The 15,882-nt window shown below is 38.3% G+C and overlaps 2 protein-coding genes and 1 long non-coding RNA gene across 4 annotated transcripts in view; 1 reads left to right on the top strand and 2 right to left on the bottom strand.

Moving 5' to 3' along the window:
• LOC103456777 (uncharacterized) overlaps positions 1-15,882 on the top strand; it is a 32,066-nt gene that overhangs the window by 246 nt on the left and 15,938 nt on the right. Inside the window, exons 2-3 of the long non-coding RNA XR_532319.2 lie at positions 471-645; positions 7,613-7,715. This is a non-coding gene — a long non-coding RNA (uncharacterized LOC103456777). The remainder of the gene's footprint in view (positions 1-470; positions 646-7,612; positions 7,716-15,882) is intronic.
• pdss1 (prenyl (decaprenyl) diphosphate synthase, subunit 1) lies at positions 37-6,111 on the bottom strand. The gene is made up of 11 exons (XM_008396509.3): positions 5,885-6,111; positions 4,742-4,803; positions 4,531-4,663; positions 3,705-3,835; positions 3,355-3,496; positions 3,026-3,137; positions 2,832-2,941; positions 1,796-1,876; positions 1,614-1,727; positions 1,445-1,525; positions 37-672 (listed from the first exon to the last, which is right to left on the bottom strand). The coding sequence occupies exons 1-11, from the start codon at positions 6,038-6,040 to the stop codon at positions 532-534; spliced, it is 1,263 nt and encodes a 420-aa protein (XP_008394731.1). The 5' UTR covers positions 6,041-6,111; the 3' UTR covers positions 37-531.
• Positions 8,160-15,882, bottom strand: part of apbb1ip (amyloid beta (A4) precursor protein-binding, family B, member 1 interacting protein) — a 35,494-nt gene continuing 27,771 nt past the window's right edge. For both annotated transcript variants that reach the window (XM_017301868.2, XM_008396511.3), the window contains exons 11-14: positions 11,093-11,191; positions 10,883-11,009; positions 10,747-10,808; positions 8,160-9,680 (exon numbers count right to left, since the gene is read on the bottom strand). In XM_017301868.2, the coding sequence (XP_017157357.1) occupies positions 9,117-9,680; positions 10,747-10,808; positions 10,883-11,009; positions 11,093-11,191 (852 nt within the window). In that variant the 3' untranslated portion in view covers positions 8,160-9,116. The remainder of the gene's footprint in view (positions 9,681-10,746; positions 10,809-10,882; positions 11,010-11,092; positions 11,192-15,882) is intronic.

Below are 15,882 nucleotides of genomic sequence, written 5' to 3' on the forward strand. Positions count from 1 at the left end.
TTTTTTTTCAATCAGGCGAAATAAAAAACAAACCCGAAACGTAAGCAGTTGGTTTATTGAGACACTGTCATTGCCGGTGGTAAGGCCTTTTGTTGTTACAGGACACTTAAGAAAAGTTCAGTGTAAAACGCGCACACACAGTTTGGCCTTTGAGGTTTGGACGGATCCGAAGATGTCACATCCAGACAATGATGGCGACTCCATCACGTTTTGGAATTTCAGATTTTTTCCCCCAGCATCCTCCGCGGCTCAAACGGCCCGGTTACCCGTTTTGAGGCGTGTGAGGCTGTTGGTTACAGTACAAGACGAAGGTTTAAGTCTGAGATGCAGTTTTCCTCTGAAATCACCTCCACAAATCGTAACTTGCCCTCTCCACCACAGATAGTGACTCTTAATACATTTTTTACACGTCGCGAGCCAACAAATCGCTCCAATCCAACCTCCATCAATGTTTTTGTCCCACATGGCAGCAGGGCAAGTTTGTTCCACATTTAGCTGCCTGAAAAGAGAGATGGCCGCCCCGCGGGAGCGTCACTTGTCCCTGCTGAGGACGATCTCTGTGAGCCGGATGAGGGCGTCCCTCTCCGGAGACGGCCGGAGACGGCTGATCTGTCGGATGGCTTCCTCGCAGTATCGCCGCGCCAAGTAAGTAGTCTGCTGCACGCCATCACTCTAGAACAGGAAATAAACCTGATTAATGCTGTAAGTTAACGATCAATCAGTTAATCTAACGTTTACTCATCTGATCGATCACTGATGTTTAATTGATTAACGGCCATTTTCTTAAAACCCTGAGTTTTGCTATTTAAAAAGGACCAACCATCTTTCCATGACAAAGGGCTACATTTTTTCATAATATGCTTAATTAATTTTTTTTTTACATTTTGTCAGCTGTATAAAATACTGACTAAATGAACATAAAATTGTAGTTTTCTCACAATAAACTTTTAAAACTAAGTTTTTCCTTTTGTGGGATGTAAAATTATGTAAAATAATTTTTTTAAAGCATAGAGTCCAACCTAATAAGAAAAACTGAACTAAAATAATATTACTGGTATTTTTAAGGTCATTCTTTGTGGAAATTAAGTGCAAATATAGCATGAAAAAAATGAATATCCATTTATCTTGTGATGGTTCATCAAAGTATCAACATACATGGACACTACATTGATCCATGAAAACCTGGATCAATGTGGCGTCCATAATCTGTTCTCTTTCTTATGTTCTGGGAAAATTATCCATTATGAAACAATCAAAACTGGAAAAAAATAAAATGATCTGCATTCGCATTTTGTGTAATAAAATGAAAATCTATTAAATCAGCTGTAAATTACCAAAAATCAGGGAGGAAAATGGTTGGAAAACTACTTTTTATAAAGATTTTAGTAAGGGAAGTTGATTTATTTCTTTAATGCATCACTTTCTGAACTTTTCACCATCCTACCTGGAGGACGTACTGCCAGGCCCGATCTACGTCTCCTTTGGAACTGAAGCGTCGCATGATCATGGCGTGAAGCTCAGGAAACTAGAAACAAGTTTTTAAAAAAATGAAAGAATGTCCATTCTGATTCGCTGGCTGTTCTTTAAATGGAAACTGCTTTCTGCTGCCTCACCTGCTGACAAGCAAAAAGAACCGGCCCGGTTGCCAGACCCAGTTTCAGGTCGGCGGCTGCTGGTTTCCCCAGTAGCTCGGCGCCCGACGTGAAGTCCAACACATCGTCCACCAGCTGCGAAAACCACACATCATAACCCGACTTTTTCACGTTTAACCCTTCAAAAATGGAGTATTGATTACCTGAAAGGCGATGCCGACATTCTTCCCGTACTGGTACGCTATTTCATGGACTTCCGGGTCAGAGTTCACCAGAATGGAAACCTTGAGATGAACAAAAACAGACGACAATCAGTGGGAAACAGAAAAACAGATTTCCCTCAGTCTCTGCAGCAATATGATCAGGTTACAACAGGAAACAAGATTAGTTGCCATAGCTACGCAGATGATACTCAGCTCTACTTTATGATGTCACCTGGTGACTCTGAGCAAATAAGTGCTGAACAGAAACAAAACTGAATGTTATTATCTTTGGACCTAGAATCACTGCACAGAAACAAACAATCCGGCCCGAAATCTAAGTCTGAAACATTTCACTGCAGAAAGATGCATCCATGCGTTTATCTTCAGTCGCACTGATTACTGTGTTTCCATAAATCATAAAATTGCGTAAATTGAAATTGCAAAATTAAATTAACTTTATAGAAACACCAATTTCAGTAAAAAAAGTTTCAGCACTTTTTTCGCATCGCACGAGTTACGTGATCCACAACTGGATGTTGCTACTGGTGGAAACGCAGAATATAACAACAGGAAGTGGTAGGAGAATGATGGTTTGTTTTTGTTTTTAGATTTTAAAATGCTGCTGTTTGTTTTAAATGCTAAGCTGTACAGTTGTCTTCACTGAACAGCTTAGCATCACAATATACTGAAGATCTGCCGTTGTTGTATTAACTTTCCAGACCTCTCAAGTCTTCTGATTCTGGTCTGAACAAACTTCCAGAAAACTGCAAAACAGCCGAAACACCGAGTTCCTTTAAATAAGACTAAAAACCCACCTGTTTAAAATTCCTTTTGATTCATAATAACTGGAACATTGATCAATATTTTGATGCGAATTGATCAATTTAATGATGATAAATGTAATGTTTTCTACTGGTTTTAACAATTGTTGACTATATGATGTTTCTATGATGTAAAGCTCTTTGAATCACCTTATTGCTGAAATGTGCTCTACAAATAAACTTGATTTATTGATTGATTTATTGAACGTACATACTGCTTTACAGCTGTGTGCCATCAGACTCGCCGTCTTCTTGTAGGTTTTCTCCAGGTAGTGTTTGAATCGCTCGTTCTCGTTCTCCTTGGAGCCGAGCTGCATGAATTCGCCTGGAAGGAAAACGGACAAAAACAAAAACAGGAAGTGAGCAGAAACCGTCAAAACGACGAAGATGTGGAGTGTTTTGGACGTACCTCGCACCAGATCCTCGATGACCTGCGAGACGACCTTCACCACGGCGCTGTTCCCGATGCGAGCCAGCGCCATGGTGGCCGCCGAGAGGATGAAGTCTCCGGCTAAGATGGCCTGGAAGGGACAAAAAGCTGAGTTCAGGTCTTCATTCCTCTTTAAAATCTGAGATTTTTAAGCATAAGAATATTAAATTCACCTGTGACATGAAGAGAGAGAATGGATGGAGGGAAAGAAGGAAAGATAGAAGGGGGCAATGATGAAAGAAACAAGTAAAGGAGGGAAGGGGGCAAGAAATAACAGTCAAGTTTCCTGATTTTCCAGGAAGTCGTACCTTTCTTTCACCCCACACGTCGTTAATTGACTTCTTCCCCCTTCGTTCGTCGGATCCATCGATCACGTCGTCGTGCACCAGGCTGGCGGTGTGAATCATTTCAGAAATCATCGCTATCGTCCTTTGACCCGGGAGCAGATCCCTGCGGGAAGCAGAGGAAAGAAAATCAAATCAAATCACACTTTTATGCTTCATAAATGGATTTATTATAAAGTAAAGTACAACCTATGACTTTCCACTAAGCTTCAATGAATGTTTTTAAACTACACAGCTAAAAAAAGCTCAGAAAATATTTGAAGACATTCAGATTTAAAAAATGTTTTTAATGCAGGAATGAGTGTCTATCTTACCCGGCTCTGTTGCTGTGGATGTTCATGGCCCGAGCCATCAGGATGACGATGATCGGTCGGATCGCTTTGCCCCGACCGTCAAAATAGTAATCGCAGAGGTACTTTAGCTCCGTTTTAGCCACAAACAGTTCCTGTTAGACACAACAAGAGACGTTACGGTTCCATTAGACACTTAAAAACAAACACAAAATACTTTATTTATCACAAAAGGAAAGTAAATGTCATAACTCATCCAAGTATCTTCAAAAACTCATCATAGATGGAAAGGATAGGAAGCATCTCCAGTAGCAGTCAGTCTTACAGCTAATCTACAGAGGCCTCTGACTGAAAAGTGTTGCGAGTTAAATAAAATGTTTGGTTTCAATCCGTTTAATTCTGGGATTATGAATGAATTTAAATTTACTATTGGTGCGTTTTATTGTTTATCATTTATTGTGACAAATTTCTGATTATAAGAGTTCTAATTTATTGTTAATTATGTTTAAAACCCTCTAAAACTTTTCTTGTTTTCAGGATATATAATTGTACTATTTTATTTACTGTCTGGTCTGTTTAATAAAAGCATCAGTAAATACCAATAAATCTGAAAATAAAATTCACTTCTTCATGTGTGCTTTCTACAGAAGCATATTACAAAACAGGAATGTTTTTCAAGAGCGGTATTTGTGCTTCTGGGGCTTTAATTGCTGTTACACACAGTCACAGTCATACAGTTAGCTAAAAAACGGTGCAATAAATACTATTGCGAAATGTGATAAACATTTAAGTTTATTACTAGTTATTATTCCATTATTTTCTAAATAAGACGCTAAACTCATCGGCTCACCTTCTTAATGTCGTCATATAAACTCGTCAGGTCTTTCTGCGCTAACGTAAAAGGATCCCTCAGCTTTGCATCGCTGTGCGTCGTCCTGCAGCCGCAATACCGTAGCGTCGGATACAGCGAACTAGAGCGGCGTCTGTGAAGAGAAAAACGCACCGACTTTACAAACGTAAACAAAACGAAGACGAAGTGATGCTTCAGCAGCACAACTCACCTGAGTAAAGAGGGATTCAGGTTAAGAGCTTTGGAGTGGAGTTGTGCAGGAAACAGTGGCCTCTGAAAGTTAGCAAACATAGTGGAAACATGATTTATATGGCAATTAAAAATAACAGTTATATCTTAAACTCTACGGGATGTGCGTTGAATCTAAGATTATTAATGGAAAGTTTAGTGGAAGGACAGCTTGATTAAAAAAAATATTTTAATTGGTGTCAGTTAATCTAATCTTATGAGAAATCTTAATTAAAATTTTTGTCAATAGTGACAGAAATTATTTCCCGAAAATACATCTGTGTGTAATGACTATATGATCTAAATGAATTAACTGAATTACTAAAATAAAATTATGGTTTTATTCCAATTTGTTGGGATTCACATTTATAAACAGAGTTAAAAACCTCAATGAAGTTGGAAAGTTAAGTGAAAGGAAGAACATAAGGTAGAAAACAAAGATAATTTATGTATTTAAATTATCTTTTTTACTGGACTTATAACTAATTTTCCTGTTTGAATTTTATTAAATGTGAGCCACAACAATCCAAATTAACACTTGTGTAATGAATATAAATAAAACCCAAATATAAAATTTTTGAATTAAATAATATTTTAAAAGGGATGTTTGTAACCCTAAAATTATCAGCAACTCATCAGAAATAAATCAAACTGGTATCGGTCTGATAAAAAGCTTATCAGTTCATGTTTATTTGTTTTATACCTTAGTGGTTTATAGGAGAATCAAAAGTTGTGTTTTTTTCAGTTATTTTAAAGTATTTAAATATGCAAGTTAAAAAAATTATTTCTCCTGAAGTCCCTGAAGTATCCCATGTGCCTCTATGTTGAATGAATGAATGAATGAATGAATGAAAAGAGGATAATAATTAAACAGACAGATTAGAGTAAGGGTCTTATGTCCACAGGTTGAAAAATAATGCTTTTTTTTTTTTTTAATCACCTGCAACAAGTCAATACTCATTCGGGATATTCAATCAGAAATTAGATTATTTTTGCAAACAAAATGTGATAAAATCCTTAAGGAAACGGCATTAACTTGAGGATCGGAACCACCGCTGAAGAAGGACCGGGCTATCTCAATGACCTTCCTGGGTTTGACAGCACTTCCTGTCAGGTACAAACTCACCTCCTTCCCCGGTGCGGAGCTCCAGGACGGCCTAGCCGTAGGGGATGCAGAGGAGTACGCGGACTGTCCGCTAAAACACCGCAGCGTTTCGGTTAAACCGGAGGTCGTAAAGCCCCCGTTCAACCTCCGGCAGCACATCCACCAGGACCCCGCCATGATGCTTCCCAGCCCGCAGCGTGCGCAGGAGGGGGGAACCCGTAATGTGATACGGCGGAAACGGAACACAGCGAGCGGGACATCGGTTAGCACGTTTCAAAATAAGAGTGGACACCGGATATAGTGAGTTACTAAAAATAGGGGCCATTTATATAAAATATTAGTTTTTCTTAGAAAAACTGAAGTATAATGACTATTTTACGTATATAAATCAACGCAATAAAACGTGTTTTTATGGCTTTACTTCCAGGAAGTATACCAGTGTTTGGGATTCGACTAGTTGCTGTGCGGCTAGCCGTTAAAGTTAGCATCAGTGTTCATTCAATCTTTGGCTCTTCGAAGCTTCTGCATTATTTCTTATTAACGCTGACAAAAAATGTTAAGAAGCAATGTTTTTTCACAAATATAGATTCATTAACAAATGCAGATTTTAGTCGTTTCAATTGAATAATTACATGCTTTGAAGATACATGAATAATATGAATTATTACTATATTTAATTTCCTTTTGGGATAAAAAGTATTAAAATGGTAAATTACCCCCTCCACCTTCCATCCTCCTACAAATTAGAGTCAAATAAACCAATGAATAACAGAAAATAAAAATGTTATACTTTTCACACTATATTTTTTCTCTGGTTACAACCTTTACCTTCAGTTGGGTTTTATTGGAATTCTGTGTGATTGACCTCAGTGTATTATTGTAAAGTGGAAGTAAAATGTTGGATGGTGCAGGATTTCCCACATTTGTAAGCCACAAATCTGAAAAGTATGGTATATGCCTTGTATCAATACTTTCAATAACATTTTGGTGTCTTGACCGTCTGTCCATACTTTGGGCACCCTTCGTTTATATGATCATTTAAGATCACATAAAAGATGTGGGTAGGAAATGTGAATAAAGTTGAATTTAGGCCTCACCGTGTGTCTTGGACAAAATGAAACTTTGAGATTTAATTTCTGATACTTTTGGAGGATTTGTGGCATTTTCTAGTCATAACATGAAAGTTTGTTTTCAGTTTTTTGACCTTCTGTGTGCATCTGTGTTTCAGACTTCTCTATGTCCCAAGAAAACAGTTTTTATTGTGGCGACTTCCACAAACAGACAGTTTTCGCATAATAAAAGAGTCAAAGATTTTTTTTTTCTCTTTTTAGTTAACTTGTCACTGCCTTCACACATCTAAAAAACTGAAATATTTGGCAGTTCTGTTTTTGCAAAACAGGTAGAGTTCAGTCAGACTGAAGACAGTCAATTAATTTTTATGACTGGTTAACAGCTCATAAACTCCTAAAATAAGCTTCTTAAAAAATTAGATCACTTGACACAATTTAAAAAAAACATTTTTAATCACACTTTCACTGCCCCCTACAAGGCATGGTGTGCGATTTACGTGTTCATTCTTGTAAGCAACATTTTTTTTCGGAGACTCAATGGAAAATATATTTTTGGAAATGTTGTACTGTAGTTTTCCGGGGAATCAGAAAAGCAGATAATAATTTTTCAAGATAACCTGTTCTCCAAAATCAGCCACGCTGCAGCGCATTGATCGTCTTTTTCTCTGGTTACCACCAGGCGGCGCTGCTGCACCGCATCCTGTCATCTCCGGTTGTTACACAAGACTGCAGCAGAGGCGGACTAAGCAGCAAGACTTCCTCTGTGGGCTGAAAGGTTAAAGGTCAGCTGTTCTTCATGAGTAGAAATACCCTAATAAATTAGAATAGCATTGAAAAAATAATTTATTTCAGTAATTCGTTTCAAAAGGTGAAACTTGTGTTAATTAATTACACACAGTGTGATATTTATTTTAATTAATTTGATGGTTGGGGCTTACAACTAATAAACCAAATAATAAAAACCATCAATCTGATGTTTTTTTCAGCTGTACAAAACAAAATTACCAACATTATTAAAATCAAGACAGAAATATATTAAATTATTGCCCCCATTTTTATGCAGTTTTATCCCAGATTTTTGTTTTGAAAACACATTTTGGCTTTAATTTCACACATTTAAAATAATATTTTTATGTTTTACAGTTACTCAGAACAGAAAAAACACACTTTTTCCCACATATTTTTTATTCACATTTCATTATTTTATGAAGAAACACAGTGGAAAATGCTTTTTTGTTATCAAATTTTAATTTAATAAAGCTTTTAACAGTGATCCATTGCATGCAGTGAACTGTGAACACACAAAACTAACATTTCAAAGTTTGTAAAACACACTTGAGCCAAAACTCTTTGTCATGGCTGTAACAATAAAACCTTTGAACAGACAGTACTGTCTTTCTGCAGTATTTACAGTCAATGCAAATATATACACATTTCTTTACATAAAAGTATCTGTAAAGCTTTATTATTACATTATCCTCTGTTAACACAAACTTTCAACCTTTATGGATTTACTTCAAATTACTATTTTAAAAATAATGTCAGGAAAAGTACAGTGACTGGATGTAGAAATGAAACCGTATTAATCTTATCAACTGATTTATTGATGAGTTTTCTCTTGAATAAAAAGGACTGAGCATTTTTCCATACTATAAGGGCTAAATTTTTCATGATACACTGACTTATTAAAATTAATTTTAACATTTTGTGTCAGCTGTCTTAAATACTGACTGAATAAGCAGAAAATTGAGGTTTCTCACATTATTAAACTTATTTAAAATACAACAAAACGGGAACCTCTTAAGTTCCTGTTTTGTTATATTTATTATAATCGGTTTATATTTAAAAACAGAACTGCATAAAGTGCATTTAATCATTAAACCTGTTTTAAGATCCCTCAACGGACTGTGTCTGGACCGTTTCTCTAACCCCCTTCTAAAATGGCCGCCATCTTTAATTCTGTATCAATGGTTCCGCTTAAGGATGGTGACCAACGGCGCCCTCTGCTGGATGGCGGCCAAACTACAACTCTAACTGAATATCTAAGAAGACATTATTAGTGAATCTGTTAGACCTAATTTCAATCTAATTGACAATTAATGAATTGCTTGGATCCCTAGAATTAATCTCTATTGTAATCATCTGGAGTAAAATTATTTATTTTGTACTTTTTCCATCTGGAGCTACTGATCAGTACGCTTCCTCATGGCTGACATCAGTTCTGACATGAAGTCCCCTCCACCGCCGCCGCCGCCACCGCCTTGCTGCATCGGTGTTGTCCTCTTCGGAGGAGCTGGAGGCATCTTCTTCAGCGATGCTGCAGGTCGTGGAGCGGAAACAGCAGCAGGAGGAGGCGGAGGTGGAGGAGGGGGAGGCGCACCTGATGCTACGAACACTGGATCAGGTGGAGGCGGAGGTAGAAACTCTGGAGCTGGAGGGGGAAGAGATTTGTTGATGTTTCTACCAAAATTAGCCGCCGGAGCCGGAGGAGGAGGAGGAGGAAGTGAGCTGTAGCTGGTAGGAAGAGGAGGAGGAGGAAGGAAGTCTGGAGGGTCTTCAGAGAAGTTGTCCATGGGTGGAGGCGGCGGCGGAGGAGGGAGGCTGTCCATGGAAGGCGGAGGTGGGGGGAAGTTGCTGAGTGGAGGCTTGGAGGCAAGCGACGGCGGTGGAGGAGGAAGGACGGGGTCAGGAGGAGGAGGAGGGAGGATCTCGTTCAGAGGGGGAGGAGCAGGGAGATTACCGATGCCCTGAAAAAAACACAGAATTAATTAATGGAAGATTTCCACCAGGGAGACATATTTAAATCTGCAGCACGAAACTTTAAGAAAATATATTCTTTTACATATTTATTAAAACTGTCACCATGTTGTGACACTTTGTTATGAGAAAAAAATAAATCTCCTCTACTGTCTCCCAGTGCTACGTAGAAACAACCAATCAGAGTCAAGAGGCGGGTCTTAGCGCTGACAATCACCCTCTCTAGCAGAGCATGTTGTGAATCTGCAGGCTAGTTAGCATAACCACCAATAAGATGACAGTTTCCTACAACACTGAGTTGTTTCTCCGCCATCAGCACATTTAGCAGCGACGACATGATAATTACTGTTATAAATTTGTTATAAAAGTATTACTGATTGCACTTTAAAAATTAGGTATCTTTCTGTTATTAAAGGTAAAGTTTAAACAGTAATGATTTATTGGTTAATGTCAAGTTGTCATAAAAGACATTTTGAATGTCAACTTTGTATTAAAAGTGTCATAATTTACCGAATGACGCTTTATAACAACAGTCATAAATATTCATGAAGGCTTATTCATGTTCATGACATGTTATGTCATGTTTATGACAGTTTATGACAGTCTTATTCACCCCCCTTCAAATAAAGTGTTCCCGATATTTTTATATAGAAGTTACATCCTGCAGCTTTAAAGTGGTAGTATCATTTGTTTTTAGGCACAAGTAACTAAGGTAGGGAGGGACGGAGGAAGGAAAGAAGGAAAGAAGGGAGGGAGGAGAAGGGAGGGAGGAAGGGAGTACACAAAGTTAGGAGTAAAAGACATGAAGAAAGGAAGGAAACAACGAAGAAAGGAAAGACACAAAAATAAGAAGAAAGGACACAAAGATAGGAAGGAATCAAAGGTAGGCAGGAAAGAAGGAATGTAGGACACAAAAATAAGGAGAAAGGAAGTACACAAAAATAGGAATAAAGGGCACGAAAGAAGGAAGTACTGAAGGAAGGATTTTAATAAAACTTCCTGACTGTGAGTTTATGGTGAAACCCTCAGAGTTTCTTCTTCAGGTGATTAGTTTACCTGGTGCTGCGGTCCAGGCTGCGGTTTGGGGGCGTGGCCGTTGGCCTGCGTTGCTGTTTTGGCTGCAGGAAACAGAAACGTGAGTCGACCGAGGGAAGTGACATCACAGCTAAATAAAGCCTGCGAGCCGCCGTACCTCTGATGGTTGGTGACGGCGTTGAAGGGCTGGAGCTGGACGGAGTGCTGCGGTTCGTCCACACGGCGGCGCTGACAGCGGCCTTCCTCTCTGCCGTTTTGAAGTTTTCATGCAGCGACGCGCCGTACTGGAAAAGAGACGAATCGCTGCTGTAAAACACCTGAGTTTTATTGAAATATGTTTTTGAACGTAGCGTAGATCAGTTGGCACCTTAGCGATCCGTATGCCGGTCACCCAGAGCTTCATGGTCCAGGCGTCGTCACAGCAAAGATATTTGATGTACTGAGACTCTTTCTGGATCTGAGGATGCTGCAGAAAAATTCACAATATATTAATTGCTGATAAGTTCATACTTGGCGTCTTCAGCTGTTCAAGAGAACACACTCAAAAGTGTAAAATTAAAATTAATATTTACAAAATGTTGATTTTATAAAACTAATTATTTTTCAATTGCATTTTACTTATTTCTGTAACTCAAAATAATTACATTATGCATCAGGAATTTCACCACACAAACATAATTATTTAATAGTTTTTACTTAAAGTTGAAGTTGTTAAAAGTTATGTTGTCATTTTCTAAATAGACAATTATCACTTTTCTCCAACCGTGTATTAGGGCCGTTGTAGAGATAAAAAAAGATTTCAATTGCTGCAAATTTTGATATTCTCCGAAACTTTCTATAAAAAATTCTGCAATTTCCAAGTTTCAAAAGTAAAAAAAAAATGAAAGTTTTCTGAGCTTGTTTTTACTAGAAATTTTCTAGTAGAACAAATCGGAATTTCTGAGGGTTTTTTTCTTTGAAAAGTCAAACATTTTCTAGAAAAATGTGAAATTTTGAGATACGTGTGAGAAATTTTCTAGGAAAAAAACAATAAAATTTCTGAGTTTCAAAATTCAAAAATGTTTTTACTCAGAAATTCTCAAATTTTTTGTAGAATATATCCGAGATTAATCTCAAACTTTCATATTTTTTTTCTAGGATTTTTTTTACTTTTCAGATTGGGAGATTTCTTTGTTCTTTCTAGAAACATTCTGTTTTTGAGTTGAAAAACAACTCAAAAACTCTGAATTTCTGAAAAAGGATTTCAGAAATGTAATCTGATAGAGATTTTTTGGTATTATCATTTTGTTGTTACTTTAGTTCATATTCAGTCTAATGTTCGAGCAGATTAAAATGTTCTCTTCTTTAGTGTGTGTATTAACTGACCTGGGGGTCACAGTTGCCTGTTCATCTTCAGGTGAAACAGTTTGACCAAGATTTGAACCGGGCTCAGGCCGTAAATCAGATATCGCATCTGGAACTGGGTTGCTAGTTGTTTAGGTAAATTGTTTTACGACCTTTGCTGTTTTTCCTCTGCTGTCTATCCTGCCTATCCTCCCTCTTTGAAGTTTGATAATAAAAGACAAGCTCTGCCCAAAGATTGGCAGAACGCTCTGTGAACAGCTCTGAGAAGCAGTTGACAGAGTCTTCTCCTTTTGCTGCAGAAGCTTTGTCATAAAATTCATATACGTTGTCTGTGGTTCTTTTATGTAGGTTCTAGGAAAATACCTATCATTTTGGTGCCGAAACCCGGGATCTCTCATACCGACCGCTGTCAGGCAGAGGAAGACGCGCTGAATCCATGCATGGCCAGAAGTCATTTGGACCTGGAAAGAAAGACCCAGGAAGTAGAATTCTTCGCTGGGCCAGCGCCGTAGGTCCGACTTTGTCTGCCAACGGCGGAATGACGAGATCCGACTGGATAACCCGAAAACTACAGAAACGTAGGTGAATTTTAAAATGGCTATTTTAGTGGTTTGAGTTCCCTTGTATGATGTCGCTCTGCTAAAACTCTGTGGTTTGAGAATCCTTGTATGATGTCGCTCTGCTAAAACTCTGTGGTTTGAGAATCCTTGTATGATGTCGCTCTGCTAAAACTCTGTTCGAGGAGACCCCATAAGGGCACGTCCTCAGGCGGATAGGAAGCTTGTCATTGCTGTGTGGTTTTGATTTTTTGATGGGTAAAACATGACTGGTGCTGAGTTTTCTGACAAGGCAAAAACAGATAATGTTGCGCTAAATCATAGAGTCATTACTGTGCTTATATTGCTGGTTTGCTACTGCTGCTTTGTGTGTGTGAGAGTGATTGGAGGTTTAAATACCGCTCTGTATTTTACCTCATATAAAACAGTGGATTTAAGCAGCAAACCTCTTGTGGATGCAATAGGCAAGATTCTCCCACTCGAAAGAGTCGAAGCGGGGAATACCACAACAAGGTATTTTAATTGCTGGCCCACTGAAAAGAGCTCCAGTTCATAGGACTCCCTAGGAGTCAACGAACCTGGACCAAATTTAAATAATTTCAAATAAATAATATTTTTAAGCTGAAATTGCAAGTGTTTTAAATATGGGAAATAAACATTCTTGTAATTCATCACTCGGTAAGGGCGCCGATGGGGATGAAAAGTACATGCTGTCCAGGTTTCCTGGTAGCACTGTACACATGAAAAAATGGAGAAAGAAATATAAAATAGATGGAAAGCTAAAAATCGATCAATGGCAAACAATTGTGGGAATTTTGGAGAGTAGTGTAGAAAGAAAAATGGGAATAAAAAAAAAAAAAAAATAAAAAAAAAAGGAGAATGAGCTGAGGTGTGCTAAATTATGGTTAAATGAATCTAAAAACTTAATTATAGAGAAGGAAGAAAATAAAGTAATTCCAAGCACACGGAATTCTGCAGCGGTGCAGGGAGAGCAAGCTCCTGCAGCCACCTCTCCCCTGGCTGCTTCAGCAGCTCCGTCTGCCCCAGTATCAGCCGCTGCTGTTCCAGCAACACGACTGTATCCTTCCCTAAAGGAAGGGACACAAAACTTATATATCTTTAGACCCTGTACCTTAGAAGAGGTCAGGAAAGCTGTGAAAGGATCAGATGTTTTTCACCTGGAGAAATTTGGAGGTTTATATACCTCTGCCTTTTCCAACGACCGGACAAAAGGCCGTGGAAGAGGCAGAGGCAGAGGAGGTCACGATAGGCGAAGACCCCAAAATAACACCCCACAAAATCTACGGTATTCAAAAGGCTGCTGGATTTGTGGCAATATTGGTCACTGGGCAAGAAACTGCCCTTCAAAGAATGTTGCACGGGGCGACAAGAGGGGTGGTGGAGTGAGGAGACCACAAATAGGAGAAATCCTCAGCATAATCAGACTTTACCACACCCCAAAAACACAAACCCCCAGTCCAAATTGATGAAATGCTAGAGACATGTGCATGCAGTTTAAGACGTTAAGTAAAACCATAAATTGAATTCCTGCAAGAAATCAGTGTATGCAAAATAATTTTTCTTTCCTGAAGGAGGAGAAGCAGGAAAAATAAAACTAAATAATAAAATTGTCCTCAGAGAACAATGTTTAATGTATTGTGTAATATTATAACACCAAATTGGTGAAATGATTCTTAGCTGTCTATCTGGAGGGGTCAGCGGTCAGAGTAAGGTACCGACCTGGACATTAACCAGCCTCGTAAACTCTCTTAGGCCTTGAGAGGAGGGCTGCCCGCTGACTTCACAGTCTGCAGCACTGAGATCAACAAATTTAGAGAAATCCATTGTTCTCTGGTGAGACGTGTCTTAGATGAAGTTAACCTAAACTTACATTCTACATTTTACAAGTTAATGGTGAACATGATGAAAGAGACTACAGCTTTTAACATGTTTCATGTTTATATGTGTTTGAATAAGGAAATGGTTTATGACTTCTTAAAAAGTTGGATAATAAGTGGCTAAAAGCTATACGATGAAAAGAAAAGAAAGTTATAATTGACTCTTATTTGCTTCTTTCCTTTTTCCTCTGTCTGAGCCTCGCTGCGCTGCGTCTGACCTCTGACCTCAGCTCAGATCTGTCCTGCCAATCAGATGACTCCCTCCTTTACACAGCTAGTTGATAAAGAAGCGAAAAAGGACAGGACGATTTCTACCAACTGGACACTGAAGGCAATAAAGTGTCCACTGGTCCTAATTCCTTGACATCTGGGAACTGCCATGCAGCAAAACTACTGTATGGAGTCCTGCTAGACGTTTGGAAAAAGAAAGCAAACTGAACTGTTTGCCGCTTGTTTCATTGGTGGACAAAGGGACGGTCTGGACAACTTATAAATAATCCAACACCGGCAAGTTGGACTGACAGGGAGCAGGAGAAGAGACAGAGGGGGACCAGCTGCAGCGACGCCAGCAGCAGGAGCCGGAAGCGAGAAGTGAGACAGGAGAAATGCGAGATAAGTTATACACACACACTGCTGTGATACACACACTGCTACTGTAATGAGGACTTGCTTGCTTACTTACTAGCAGGAAGGAATTATCTAGCTAGAAAAGGACATATTGAAGGTTTTTAGGTACAATGTTAAACAAAATCGTCCATTTTGTACCCATTAACTCAGTCCTTAACAGAGGACCAGTGATCCTCTTAGGGCCCACGAGCCATAGATTGGGAAACTGTGAAGGAAAAAACTGTAATGGTTAAAAGTTAAGAAAAAAAAAACTGAGTGTGATACGGCTAAATTACACCAACTAAAATTATTAGATTCAAAACTAATAATGATTTGCAAATGTTTTATTTTCTTTGAAATAAATATACAAGTTTGGAACTAAATTAAACATATCTAAGTGTTGAACTTAATTGATATTGCAGTGTTGAAATACTATGGAGTATTTCTTTGCATTTAACTGAAACGCTTAACTTAGAGTTTAATTATATAAAGAATCTATAAATTGATTGGGATTGTGTTTGTGTGTTTTATATTGGGATGAATGACAATTGTTTTGAGAAGAGAGAAATTTTACTGCTAAATTGAGTAACGGATAAAATTATTGACCATTTAATTTAAAATAAAAATCCATTGTTAACTTGTCTGAAATGCGAGGTTAAGAGAAAATCTGAGACTTTAAGCAACCTTGTAAACGGCTACTAAAAACTGATGATTGTGATTAAAAGCAACATTTTCTAGACTTCAGTCTAGAA

Source organism: Poecilia reticulata, chromosome 20, assembly GCF_904066995.2.
Source record: "Poecilia reticulata chromosome 20, P_reticulata-male-v2, whole genome shotgun sequence".
NCBI classification, from domain to species: domain Eukaryota; kingdom Metazoa; phylum Chordata; class Actinopteri; order Cyprinodontiformes; family Poeciliidae; genus Poecilia; species Poecilia reticulata.

Coding starts and splice junctions, on each gene's coding strand:
- pdss1 (XM_008396509.3), bottom strand. CDS start 6,040: ATGGCGGGGTCCTGGTGGATGTGCTGCCGGAGGTTGAACGGGGGCTTT. Junction 4,664..4,741: donor CTGAATCCCTCTTTACTCAG/GTGAGTTGTGCT, acceptor TTCTCTTCACAG/ACGCCGCTCTAGTTCGCTGT. Junction 1,526..1,613: donor TTCTTTTTGCTTGTCAGCAG/GTGAGGCAGCAG, acceptor ACTTGTTTCTAG/TTTCCTGAGCTTCACGCCAT.